The 14,678-nt window shown below is 39.1% G+C and overlaps 1 protein-coding gene across 1 annotated transcript; it reads left to right on the top strand.

Moving 5' to 3' along the window:
* Positions 1–296: 296 nt before the first annotated feature.
* LOC132611747 (uncharacterized) lies at positions 297–5,266 on the top strand. Its single transcript, XM_060326127.1, has 3 exons — positions 297–2,517; positions 3,622–3,669; positions 4,751–5,266. The coding sequence occupies exon 1, from the start codon at positions 297–299 to the stop codon at positions 1,791–1,793; it is 1,497 nt and encodes a 498-aa protein (XP_060182110.1). The 3' UTR covers positions 1,794–2,517; positions 3,622–3,669; positions 4,751–5,266.
* Positions 5,267–14,678: the final 9,412 nt, after the last annotated feature.

Below are 14,678 nucleotides of genomic sequence, written 5' to 3'. Positions count from 1 at the left end.
CGTTTGATAAAATTTGAGATAGCATTTGATAGATGTGTTCGGGTGCTCAGATCGGGCACTAGTCACGGCCTATGGGGTTGGGTCGTGACAGAAGTGGTATCAGAGCGGTTTGTCCTCGGAATGTCTACAGACCGTGTCTCGTAGAGTCTTGTTTATCGGTGTGTTGTGCACCACATCTATAAACAGGAGGTTGCAGGACATTTAGGGTGTTTCCTTCCTTTGAATCTTAGATCGTGCGATAGAGCTATGCTATTAGGATGATTCTGTTCTGATCCGTTGTTGCTTTTCTTTCAGTGATGCCTCCGAAAAAGGCGACGGCCGCCCAGAAGAAAAAGGGCGTGGTAGGAGAGACCAGTCGGGCTCAGAAGGGTACTCGGACCCTTGCTCAGATGATGCGTGATATTGCGTCCCAGCCAGCAGACTCTACTACGTCTTCATCATCAGAGGAGTCTGGAGCACCAGTCGCTGCCACTAGGGGTCGGGGGACGGCTACACCATTAGCTCCAGAGGCTCCAACGGCCGCGCCTCCAGTTCCCCAGCCAGGGGCAGATGATGGTACCCTGCGAGAGGCAGTTCAGCTATTGACTCGACTGGTAGCGGGGCAGGCTCGCAGACGCGGGCGGAGGGATGATGATGATGATGACAGGCGTGACAGCCTGAGGGTTCGAGAGTTCCTATTATGTGGCCCCCCAGAGTTTTTTGGGTCTAAGCCCGACGAGGACCCCCATGACTTTATTCGGGGGATGCGACGCTCACTAGACTTGGTCAGGGCTTCAGAGACTGAGTCTGTTGAGTTGGCCTCGCACAGACTACGGGATGTTGCTGCTCACTGGTATGAGTCCTGGGAGCTATCCAGGGGTGAGGGTGCTTCCCCAGCTACTTGGGACGAGTTCGTGGCTGCGTTTACCCGCCACTTTTTGCCCCCAGAGTTACGGCGGGCGCAGGTTGATCGATTTTTGCATCTGCAGCAGAGGGGTCGGAGCGTTCGTGAGTATAATTTGGAGTTTGATTCTCTGGCCCGGTATGCACCTGCCATAGTAGCAGACATGGCCGATCGGATGCACAGATACGTGATGGGGTTAGACCGTTATTTGATTGATGGCTGTATGGCGGTGGCATTGCAGACAGATATGGATATCGCCCGACTACAGGCCTATGCTCTGGGTATGGAGGACCGACACAGGGACGATTATTACAGCAGAGATCGGGACAGGAGGCCGCCCAAGAGGGCCAGGTCTGCAGGATATTCTGGAGATTCCCGAGGCAGACAGCCTCAGCCGCAGCAGCAGTCTAGCTGGCATTCTTCCCAGCCGGCACAGAGCACACCTCCGCAGTTCTCAGGCAGGAGATTTGATAGCCCAGGGTATTTAGGAGCAGGCCAGAGCTCCGGGGTTTCAGGTTCGCGGGTAGACAGGAGTTCCGGTCAGACGAGGCCACCCAGGCCTCAGTGTTCTTACTGTGGGAGATACCCTCCTGGAGAGTGCTACCGTGCTACAGGTGCTTGTTATTCTTGTGGCCGCCAGGGCCATACTGTGAGAGAGTGCCCGTATAAGGGTAATTTGGGAGGTGCAGCGCAGCCTACCGGGTCAGTCGCTGGGTCATCGTCTCCTTCGATAGCCATACGCCCTGCGGGGCAGGGTACGTCGACATCAGCAGGCCGCAGCAGAGGTCGTGGCGGAGCTCCCAGTTCAAGCGGTCCTTCGAACCGCATCTATGCCTTGACTAGTCGACAGGACCCGGAGGCGCTACCAAACGCGGATACAGGTATACTAATGTCTTTTTTCGAAATATAAGTGTATTGACAGGTCTAGCCTCTACTTTGTGATATATTTTCCCCAAAATGCTTACAAGACCCTATAAGATTAATTTGACATTCGAGGACGAATGTTCTAAAGGGGGGGAGGATGTTATACCCCGTACATTTATATGACGAATTATTCGCAAGAAAATCGACTCAAGTTAAAGGCGGAATTATTTTCGGATACGAAATAGAAATCGTTAATTTTCAATTTTAATTAAAACATAAATTGTGTATGAATTTTATTGGTATAAAGATATTATTGGAGATTAGGGGTAAATTAACTATGATTAGATTATTAAGTGGGATTAAAATTTAAATCACTTCATTAATTAATTAAGCTTAAGGGGCCATGTGGGCCCCACCCGAAAAAAAAAAAAAAAAAAGGAATCAAAAATCTGGAAATTAACAAAACAAGGTGCAAAAGTGAGTCATCAAAAGGGGGAATACGTGTAGCAATATGGGATATATATATATTTAATGGGATGTAGTGCAAATGACCATTTTCAAGTCATTTGTTGGTACACAAAGCTCAAGAGCAAGAAAAACAAATGCCCATGGCTGCTCACGGCTAGATTGGGGCTTAAAAAAAAAAAAAAAAAAAAAAAAATCAGTTTTGTTGCTTAGTAAAAATTCTAAGGAGAAGACAAGGAGATAGAGGTGGAGAAGCAAGAACAAGTATAAAGATTTAAGACACAAATTGGAGCCAAGTATCCAAGGTAAGAATTGGTTATTTTCTTTTACATTTAGAATGAGTTGGATGCATTGTGAATATGTATAAAATGGTGCATGTTGGTATTGAATGTTGTTGTTGAAATTTAAAGTTAGCCGTGTGAAGGGCTTATGTGAAGTAATGTTTGAATTTCTTGTACATGTATTAAGGATGGTTTGAATGATGTAGTGTGTTTGAAAGGAATGAAAATTATGGAATTTTGTATGTAGTTGTGTTGAAGCCGTGTAGGAGTTGATTTAAGGAGTTAATGGACTGTTTTATGTGATACTTTAGTTGTGATTGTTATGGACATTGTGGTGTATTGTTTGCATTTTAAATATGTGAGTTAAGATGTAAGAGAAATGATATATATGGAAGTGGGAAAAACAGTCCAACCGTGGACTGTTTTATGTAAATGGATGGGCTAATTTAGTTTGAATGTTGATTGTTGTTGTCATGGGTTCTAAAATAAGAATGAAGACATAGATGGTTAAAAAGTGGAGTTGAAGTCGTTATGGGCTGTTGTAGGAGTTAGTATGCTATTAATATAGTCTCTTGCGGTTATATAGACAATGTTGCTAAACATGTTATTGTTGTTTGGTTGGAGTTGGACAATTGCAAGTTATTGCGATTTTTGTAAACTTGATAGATAAGTGTTGATCACAAGAAATTGTAAATGGTAATGTTATGTTGCTGTTTTGGGCCGTGAGCAGGAGTTATTTTTGATCAAGCATGATAGTTAATTTTCAGTAGAATTATAGTTGTTGTTGTCCCGAACTATGTGGCGAAAAGATTGGAAAGTTAAAGTTGGAATTGTGTTGATACGATCATATTGTCGCTTATTTTTTATTGGATTGAAGGAATTGAAAGTATAAGTGTGCCCATGTATTGTTGCTGGTATTTCTGTGTCTACAGGAACACAATTGGAAATTTGGATAGGTGAACCTATAAGGGGAAGTGCTGCCGAATTTTCGCCAAAATGCTAGTTAATAGAATACTTAAGTGAGAACATATATATAGACGGGAATGTAGGTCCTATAGAAGAATGAACTACAGAGTGGCGAACTAGGAAATATAGTTACTAACGATAACGTCACTTTTATATAAATAGGCGAAAAGAGCAACGAGGCAAAAGGGATTCACGGATAATCGTCGACAGGTATGTAAAGCTATCCCTTTTCTTCTTTTGGCATGTCCTAGGTGTACTAGGATCGGATTCGAGCCTCGGAAAATATTCTGCTCATCGGAATCCGCATTTGAAAATATCCCTCTTTCATTCAATAGAATTGAACCTTTTTTTGTATGCTTTCTTGAAAATTATGCAAACCTTCCCCAAACTTCATGAAAAGTTATAAAATGTCCGTAGAACCTTCGTAGGTGACCCCATAAGCCTAAAATGCGTAATTTGAGCCCACCGCCTTGCTTGTCCCAAGGTGGGCCCACTAGTCCCGATTTTACCCTTATTGTACTTAAGGCTCGTTTTCGAGCAGTTTTTGGAAAGAAATGTTCTGACTACTCTTTTAACTACTAAACAAAAAAAAATTGTTTTAAATAATTCATTAAGTCTTATAAATTGTTTTGGCACTCGGAACGACTTCAGAAAGGTTATGCTTCTGTAATTCATTATGACATTCGAAACTCACTTATTATGATCCCGTCTGACTTCATTGAATTGGTTTGTCATTGATATGCCTCATCGAGTCTCTGAAAATATTTATGATATTTTAACTGCATTTAGTTTCTCACTACTCCACTCGTGGATGCCCCAATGTTTCCCACACTGAGCCCGGGCCAGGATATGTTGTCAAGCGTAATCCTCTGCATTGTTCGCCGTGCCTCGATGTGAGGGGGCAGGTATACGTGTACATGGGTTTGTGGAGTATGCTGTGCCATGTACACATGTTCTGATATGATTTGCCATGGCCATCTGATATGATATACTATGTTACGGGATTATGCCCCTATTCTGATTCTTCTGTGTTGTGGCACCAGCGTCGGGAGGGTGGCCACGTTCTGTCTGCCGAGTCCCTTGGCAGGGGTCGGATTTGATATGACATATGTTTCTGTACACACTCCGCATGTTTTGAAAATATGTATTCGATACTTTGGATTTTCTACTCACTTTTTCTGTACGTTCTGTACCAGTTATGATTTTGTTTCTGTAATTCAGGCTTTACATATTCAGTACATATTTCGTACTGACCCCCTTTCTTCGGGGGCTGCATTTTCATGCCGCGCAGGTACATACGACAGGTTCGCTGATCCGCCCGCTTAGGATCTTATTCTGCTATTCTGAGGCGCTCTCTTATCCGGAGCCTATATTTTTGGTACAGTCTCCTGCTATTGTATAAATGTACGTCACTCAGGGGTACGACGGGGCCCTGTCCCGTCATATGATTCTGTCGGTCTGTTTAGAGGTCTGTGGACATGTTTGTGGGTTGGGGTCTTTCTGTACAAATGCGTGTATATGTTGTGTTTGGGCGATCTCATTCGCCGCGGCGGCCGGTCCGCATATGTTTAAATGTTGCTTCGTTGGCCCTGTGTGGTCTTTTGTTGGTATTTTCTGTGCGCAGGGTTATTTTGGATAGCCTGTAAAACAAAGGAAACTCTGCCGAAATTTTTCTGGAAATTATCTAACTTTGAAATATAGCCTTGTCGGCTTCCGCTATATACTTGAATGCGTTTGATAAAATTTGAGATAGCATTTGATAGATGTGTTCGGGTGCTCAGATCGGGCACTAGTCACGGCCTATGGGGTTGGGTCGTGACACTTATTTGTACCCTTCGTCAATAATTATTCATTAAGGCAATTTCAGTACATCAGCCTTGATTCATTTAATCCATTTAAGGATTATAAACAAGTTTCCCAAGAATTTGTATATGCTTCAGGCATTTTGAATCCTTCAGAAATTTTCATATAAATTTTGTCAAGTAAGCCACATAGGCTGTGACAGCATCCATCAGTATAAATAATGTGACATCTTCTGTTGTTTGGACTGCTGGCCCAATAAACATTACATTTACCAAGATGCATCATTGTACTTGGTAATTATTCTACGTCAATATGCTTTAAGAGACGTAGAAATCAAATCCTCACAACCTTATACAATATTGCGCGCTATATTGTATCAAAATATTGTCGACAAGATATCATGTTGTATCGGTTCGCAACATCACTTCATTATTTTCAGGTACCTGAACCTCGCATAAGGTTTCATGAAGTGTTATGTCGTCGGCTCTTCAAGAGCACTTTGCCTCCTTATTATGATCATTTGCTCCTCCTTTTTTCAAGGATTATTATATTTGGAACCGATTGGTCTACCATGCTCCATGCATGTTGTAGACTTTGTCCTTCAGGGACATTATGAGCATTTTGCAGATGAAATATGAAATAGTTGGATCAGCAAATGCTTCCAGCATTTTACTTGAATTATTTGAGGATCATACTGATGATAATTCACAACATATTTCTTAGCTGCTTATTCTCTCCCCCTTATTTTAGTGACATATGTCCCCATTTTCTTTGGGAAAATCCATCTGTGTGCATCATGGTATATCCATTAATCATGTACCGCACATCGACTGCTAAAAGATGGAAATATCTAGTTCCTGACCCTGAACCAAATATGAGGGGAGAATTTATCAAAATTTATTGATCTGAAGCATACAAGTGCTGTTGTATGCAATATATCATATCTCAGACCAACATCTGAAACTCTGTTCTCATAAGCAATGGTTTAGCTGTATTATGGAGGCATCTAATGCCAAACCAGCTTAGATATAAACCAGCATTATCAAGATGATTGTCTTAGTTACATATTCTGAAAATTGTGCTTCCAACTCAATCATTTTGAGCAAGCAACTTCGTAAATGTCAAACTGCCAGTTGACAATAAACATACATGTGATCGTCTCATAGATGCATCTATTTAAGACATCAAATCGCAGGTGAAGGGGCCCATATTCACCTTTTATATTTTCCAGAATTTTAGGGGATTTAGTCCCAACATTAGCTGGTGTAATCAACTTATCATGAGAACAAGCAACACAAACAAATTCTTGAAGAATCTTTTAGTTCTTCAATATATTTCGAATACCCAGTTAGCACATCAGATTTAAATCAGGACAATCAAAATGGTCTTGTCAACTGATAAAATAATTTGTTCTCGTAAACTTCAAGTTTACCATGACGAGTGCTATTTATTTTAGTAAACTTCGGATTTACGATTGCATGAGATTTTATGTCAAAACTTCTGGTTTATTGTGACATGTGATCTCATCATTCTCGGGTAACGCTTTACACACGTGTCCTTACCTGTAATAAGTTGGAGATATTCAATCTTTCAATCATTTGTTGTCACAATATGATGACCATTTTTCTCGCTAGTGAACTTCAGGTTTACTATAATTTATTTTCGGATCGTAATAATTATGATCTAGGATTAATGGTACTATCATATATAAGCTCTTTGAGAGACATCAATTTGTTCACCATAATCATATATTATTTGGACGCTACTGGTGTCATGATACCTGTAGATATACAATTAGCTCTTCTGGAACCCCATAATCATTAGTTTCTAGTACCAAATATTTTCTAGATACTTCTGGTATCACAAAAGAAAATTTGGTTAAACACTACTAGTGTCATGAAAGAAAACAATAATCAAATGGAAATTTAAAGATAATTTTAAACTATAAATTATGAAAAGTAAACATTAAACTATAAACTTCAGTATTTCAAATATCTCCTTCAAGGAGATTAACCGTTATTATATGAGTATTTTGTATCAAGCGGCAACCACATAGTAATCACATCCTTCAGGACGGGATACATTAATGTTTATTTCCTTCAAAGAAATCAACAACAACTAACCATAATGTATTAATGTGGTTATAGTAGGAAGCATTTTACTCTGCTTCCTTTTGCCTTAGAATGATACTTTAATATGTTTCGACGTACGACAGGTACGTGTAGCAATGTCTAAATTTCATACCACAAAAATATAACATCTACATTCCTTGTATTTTATCCCTTCAGGAGATAGGTTGTGATATTTGTTCATTCACTTCGGGGAACGAAACTTGATTATTTAAATGTGCTTGAAATACGACGTTCATCAATAGCTCGTTATTTTGTTCAAACACAAGAAGACATTGCTTCAGGATATTTCTTAGATATTTTACTAATTCTTTCTGCTTCAGGAGTAATGTTTCAGAGATTTACTACTTCAAGAGTAAAGTTTCAAGTTTTACCACTTCGGGAGTAAAGTTTAAAGGTTTACTACTTCAGGAGTAAATTTCAACGTCTTACTGCTTCAGGAGTAAATTTAAAAATATTTACTAATTTAGGAGTAAATTTCAGAATTCTACTACTTCGGGAGTAGATTTCAGAGTTGTACTATTTCGGGAGTAGAATTAAAAGCCTTACTACTTCAGGAGTAAAATTCATAGTCTTACTACTTCTGGAGTAGAATTCAGAGTCTTACTATTTCGTGAGTAGAGCTCAATGTTCTACTACTTCGGGAGTAGAGTTCAAAGTTTGCTACTCGAGGACCAAATTTATGAGTTTAGTACAATATTCAGAATGTTTCTTCTCAATTATTCTACCTCTTCTGGAGATGAATCATGATACTTTCACAATCAAATGCACGTTCATATTTATAGGCTTTACTACATACTGTCACATTCACTTCTGCGAATGGATCTGTATTTGAAGCATTTATCAAAAGTTCTCATTCTTCAAGAATGAAACATAATTATCCAAACGTGCCTTAAGCATATTAAATTGTGATAGCTTAGAACCTCTTTTAAGAAATTTCTAGTTCGGGAGCAAATTGAGCCATACATATTTAGTCCCAACAATAAGCCCATAAAAAGAATCCCACTTCTGGTGGTTATAGACATAAATGAATTTAATCATAACGAGATTTATTAAATATTATCACTTCGAGTGTCTTGTAAACTCTCATTCTTAGTCATTTAAGGGATATAAAATTAACACCATAATCCCTTGTAACAATATTGTTCTTCAGGAACACTTTGAGGCATAAATGGTCTAGAACTAATTAGGTTCTCTCAGATCCGATGAATCCAACAAAGTGATATCATTAGTATAACAAGATTAAAAACAAGTGGAGTAATAATTTACTCACCTGGCTTTCGGAGCAATTGCTGCTAATATGAAGCACTGCAAGATCTACACTTCTTTGAAATATGAATTAGCACCAAAAGCTCATATGTCTAATGTTAAATATGATTTGATATATTCATCTAAATTAATAGCAAGTACGTTTTTGAAGGATCACAAGCTCTTAGAAATAAAGAACATGGAGTGTACCCATATATGAAATATTTGACTAAAATATGCATGCTTGCAAAATAAGCTAGCAACTGCAGCAACGAACTTACAGCAAAGGCAATATTATCAAGCACATGGGTAGTGATTTCTTTAAAAATGCACATACCTTATACCTCTAATCCTTACAGTTAACAAAGACCAGAGCTTCTTCGCTAATATCATAACATCTTATTGATAGTCTTTCACTCGTGTAATTAATTGCACAACGAGCTAGAGAGAAAATTAAACTCAAAATGGAAGAGTCTCGTGCTGATAACGTGTTATAAAATAAAGAATATAAAATAAATACACCAGAGAGAAGTATATAGGGAGAAACTAATTGTGTATATAAATTCTTCAAATGACCACTAGTTATAAGAGAAATATATGCTTGATGGCCAAGCCATTTAAGGAAACTTGGTGGCCACGTTACTTGGTCTCCAAGTTCCTTGTTGGCCAAGTCCTTGTGGACATCCACCAATAGATGTTTACAACAGTACTTGAGTTTGCAGTTGAGTTTATAGCTGGGTTTCGAAGCTTTAATAGATATGGTGGCAAAATGAGTTGATAATTATAATTTCTTTCTAGCCATTCACATCATAGCCGCTATAATTGGATAGTCATATTGACAGTACTCTCTTCCTCTTTTTCTAAGGATGAATGATATTAAGAGTATCTATTTGAGTATCTACTTACTTGTACTAGCTTAGTTACTTGTACTTTACTGCTTGCATTGTGTACTAGTTTAGTGGATTAGCTTAGCTGTTAGCCTAGTCATTAGCTTAGATATTTAGTTGAGATAGTCGGTTAGTTAGTTGCTAAGTAGAGCATACAGCTCATGACAGCGGTACACAGTACATCTTGTATATATGTGGCTCATTTGTAATTAGCGGAGCAATCTATTCAGTTCACAAAATATTACTCTCATTTTTCCATCTCTGTTCTTCATTCCTTTCTCCTTCAATGGAGTTTGTTTAGATCTGTCACACAAAAATCTGACATGGTATTAAAGCGGAGGTCGATTCCCGCACATCTCTTTGCAATTTCTCAACTCAATCGAAGATTTTGCTGTTGAAATAATCAATTTCTCAAATCCAATCGAAGGTTTTACTGTTGAGATAATCAATTTCTCAATTGCATGTGGAGATTTTGCACAGTTCAATACGATTAGAGTATTTCCAAGAAGAGATTGAAGTTCGATTACTTCGAATCAATCTCAAGCACGGTTCGATTTTCTTTTCCCAAAATTTACTTTACAAATCTATGCTCTTGCTTGAAACAACTTGAAAAATATCAATGGCGATTGAAAATAATGAACAGACAATAACAAATGCTAATAATAGTGAGAAAACATCAAATACTAGTAGTGGTGAGGCGAGTCAACTCACAGATGACTCAAATAACTCTTTCTTCATGTATCCATCTGATAACCCTGGTATGACCTTGATACAGTCCTTTTTGATGGAACTGGGTTTTGCTCATGGAGGAGAAGCATTTTGCGAGGACTATCCGTGAAAAACAAACTAGGATTCATAACAGGAGAATGTAAAAGACCTGATTAAAATTCACCACAATTCCGCTTACGGCAGAGATGCGATGATATAGTCACAACCTAAATATTGAATTCTTTGTCTAAGGAGATAGCTGATAGCATAGAGTATATTGCTGATGCAGTTGAGTTGTGGAGAGAATTAGAAGATCGATATGATCAAACTAACGGAACAAAATTGTATGAGATACAAAAGAAAATAAATGACTTGTCGCAAGGATCACTGGATATCACCACCTACTACACTGGAATGAAGAGGCTGTGGGAAGAGTTGAGCAATCTCACAGTCAAAACTCGTTGCAGTTGCCAGTGCAACTGTGGTGCAAAAGAGAATATGCACAAGGCTGAACAGGACAGAAGGTTAATTCAATTCCTCATGGGATTGAATGAGGTATATACTGTGATCAGAGGGGGTATTCTAATGTTGAACCCTCTACCTTCAATGGCTCAGGCATTCTCTACATTGATTCAAGAAAAGAAACAGAGAGAATTCAAACCTCAAAATCATATGGTAATGGAATCTGCTTTACTACATGTCAACTCATATAGTAACAAGAGCAACCACAACAATCATTCAGGTCCAAGTATTTCTAGATTCAGAAACTTCAGAACAAATTATACAGGCAATTCAAGTGGAAATGTGGAATACTAATCCCACATTTTAGCATCAGAACTATTCGCAACAACATAACAATACCAAGCTTCTAGGTACAACAAAGGGAAGAGGATTGCAGCTAATGTTCATGGAATGTCTGCAAATATGCTGTCCCATCATGGAGAGGAATCAAGAGACCACGAGGATGTGAGTCTTGGCATGAATCATGCATCAAACATCACCAAAGAGCAGTATGGACAGCTTATGAGTCTTCTTCAGCAGTTTCAATCTGGCAACATGATGGATAACACAAATGCTGCAGGCATAAACAATGGATCAGTCAACTTTGCAGGTATTGTAGTATGCACTTCCTCTATTGATTTTGACAAACCTTCATGCAAATGCTTTGAGACAAGAACTGACTTATGGATAATAGACTCTGGGGCATCTAATCACATGACCTTTGTTAGAACTTCCCTGTCCAATATCCAGACCTTGCCCTATCCTATTCTAGTTTCCCTACCTAATGGTTACAAAGTCAAAGTCCTTGAGTTTGGTGATATGGCTATTACTCCTAAGATCATATTGCATAAGGTGTTGTTCATACCATCTTTTAAGTATAATCTCATTTCTGTTCATTCTTTGTCTAATCATCTGAAATGCATGGTACTGTTCACTAATGCATCATGTTTATTATAGGCCCCTTCAATGAAGAGGCCTCAGGTGATTGGTAAGAGCAGAGATGGGCTCTACTTCCTCTGCACAAACTGCATGAGAATGGGGAATGATCTCACTGTCAATAACAAACCTTCTGCTTGTTGTGCTTTGCCTAGTGTTGGTTTACATTCCTGTAGTAAGAGTCATAGTGATAATGGTATGAGTTTAAATCCCAGTGTTAATTCCTCTTTACAGTCTAAACATAGCATGTCAAATGATGCTGTCTGTAGCATTAATTCTCATCATTCCTTTCCTCATGTAAATGTTCCATCTCTTATTAATAAGACTGGCATGTTATCTGATTTTTCGTCTCTTGTGACATCTAAGGACTATGAAGATTTATTGTGGCACAATAGATTAGGCCATGTGCCCTTTACCAAAATGAAGAGCATAACCAGTATACCTACTAAATTCTCACCAAATCTACCCTTCTTCTATCCCATATGCCCTATGGCAAGACAACCCAGGTTGCCATTTCCCTTGAGCACAACTCACACCACACAGATTTTTGACCTCATCCATGTTGACCTATGAGGACCCTACTATGTTCCAACACATGATAACTACAAATATTTCCTCACATTAGTGGATGACTATAGTAGATCTACATGGACTCACTTATTGAGCAACAAAAGCAATGCTTTGCAAATTATCAAGGCCTTCATCAGTATGGTTGAGACACAATTTCAAACCCCTGTTAAACACATTAGGTCTGACAATGGCCTGGAATTCACTAGTAATGAAGCCACTCAGTTCTTTGAATCAAAAGGCATCATCCACCAGAAAAGTTGTCCCTACACACCCCAACAAAACAGTGTTGTTGAAAGGAAACATAAATACTTGTTAGAAATTGCTAGAGCCTTGCTTTATCAATCTAAACTACCCTTAAAGTATTGGGTGAGTGTGTGCTAACAGCCACTCATATTATCAATTGGCTACCTACTACATATCATAAAAACAAGTGCCCTCATGAACTTTTATACAACAGGAAACCAACCTATTCACACCTAAGAGCCTTTGGCTGTCTTTGTTATCCAACATTGCCCAAAGTCCACAGACACAAATTTGAACCGAAGACTACTCCACACATATTTGTTGGCTATCCTTTTGGAACTAAGGGATACAAGGTTCTAAGTCTAACCACAAGAAAGATTCTGGTTTTTAGGGATGTCATCTTTTGTGAGAATATTTTTCCTTTTTCCTTGTTGTCTGATTCTAGTTCAAGTTATTTTCCTTCAGTATTGAAATCTGTTTTGTCCTTTTATTTTTAATAATGGAACCTTTGAGGATGGTGACATTCCTGACTTGGTTGATGATCCTTCAAGAGGTATAGCCATGGAACCTACTCCTTCACCTACCTCATCTACCTCACCACATGACTATTCACATGAAACATCACCATTAACTTCATCTCCACATTCTTCCATACCAGCAATAACACCCTTGCCTACACTACAGTCTTATCCTGGTACTCATCAGTCCCCTTTACCTCCACAACAACCAATCATCACTTACCCTCAACCAGTAGCCACTAGAACATCTCTTAGGACACACAAAACACCACATCATTTGAAAGACTGGTTTTGTCCCACTTTGAAACCAGCAACCTCCACTAATACGCAGAATTCTACAACACTTGATACTGCTAAATCAAATCCTGTCCTCGATGCTCTTTTCTCCAAACACAGCCTCATTTCTCCCACTGCCTTGACAATCAACAGTCAGTCATTAGTCAACAACATTTGCCATGAAAGTGAGACAAACTCTTATGAGGAGGCTACTCTACATCCTTCTTGGCAAGATGCCATGAATAAGGAGTTTGAAACACTATATGCTAATAATACATGGGATTTAGTTCCATTAGCAAAAGGAAAACAATCAATTGGCTGTAGGTGGGTTTATAAAATTAAACATAAAGCCGATGGAAGTGTTGAAAGGTTCAAAGCTAGACTAGTGGTTAAAGGTTCACACAACAGGCTAGGGTGGACTATACAGAAACTTGTTCCCCAGTGGTTAAAATGACCACTGTTATGTCGCTCATTGCAATAGCAATCAAGAAACACTGGTCATCATCACAATTAGATGTCAATAATGCCTTCCTCCATAGAGACTTGCATGAGGAAGTGTTCATGACTGTTCCCCCAGGGCTGGAAGTACATCAATCAGGTGTTGCTTGCAAACTCAACAAGTCCCTTTATGGGTTGAAGCAGGCCAGCAGGTAGTGGTATGCCAAGCTGACAGAAACATTGTCATCCAGGGGCTATCAACACTCTTTACATGATTACTCCTTATTTTATAAGTAAAATGGTCCACTAATGGTATTCTTGGCAGTATATGTAGATGGCATAATTCTTACAGGGACAGACACTGAGGAAATTGAGCAGTTGAAGAATTTTCTCCATGACAAGTTCAAGATCAAGGACCATGGAAGGCTGCACTATTTCTTAGGCTTAGAAGTATTGTATACAGGTGGTAGTGCTCTGATTTCTCAAAGAAAATTTGTCATAGATATGCTGAAGGAGTATGATTGTTTTAACTACAAGTGTGTGAGCTCTCCTCTTGATCCAAACATAAAACTAAGGGCCAAGGAAGGGACTCCTCTGTCTGATCCTACTTATTACAGGAAATTGGTGGGGAAGTTGAATTTTCTCACCAATACTAGACTGGATATAGCCTTCGGTGTGCAACATTTGAGCCAATACATGCAAGATATAAGAGAACCTCACATGCAGGCTGCTATACACATATTGAGGTACCTTAAACAAGATCCCACCTTGGGCATCTTCATGTCTCAGTCATCAGATTTCACTGTAAGTGGCTACTGTGATTCAGATTGGGCAGCATGCCCAGACTCTAGAAGGTCTGTGAGTGGGTTTTTAGTTTTGTTGGGTGATAGTCCTGTGAGTTGGAAGTCTAAGAAACAAGAAACCATTTCACTCTCATCAGCAGAAGTTGAGTATAGATCACT

Source organism: Lycium barbarum, chromosome 9 (genome assembly GCF_019175385.1).
Source record: "Lycium barbarum isolate Lr01 chromosome 9, ASM1917538v2, whole genome shotgun sequence".
In the NCBI taxonomy this organism is placed as follows: Eukaryota; Viridiplantae; Streptophyta; class Magnoliopsida; order Solanales; family Solanaceae; genus Lycium; species Lycium barbarum.
The sequence above is the reverse complement of the archived record's forward strand: the minus strand, read 5'-3'. Positions and strand labels throughout refer to the sequence as shown.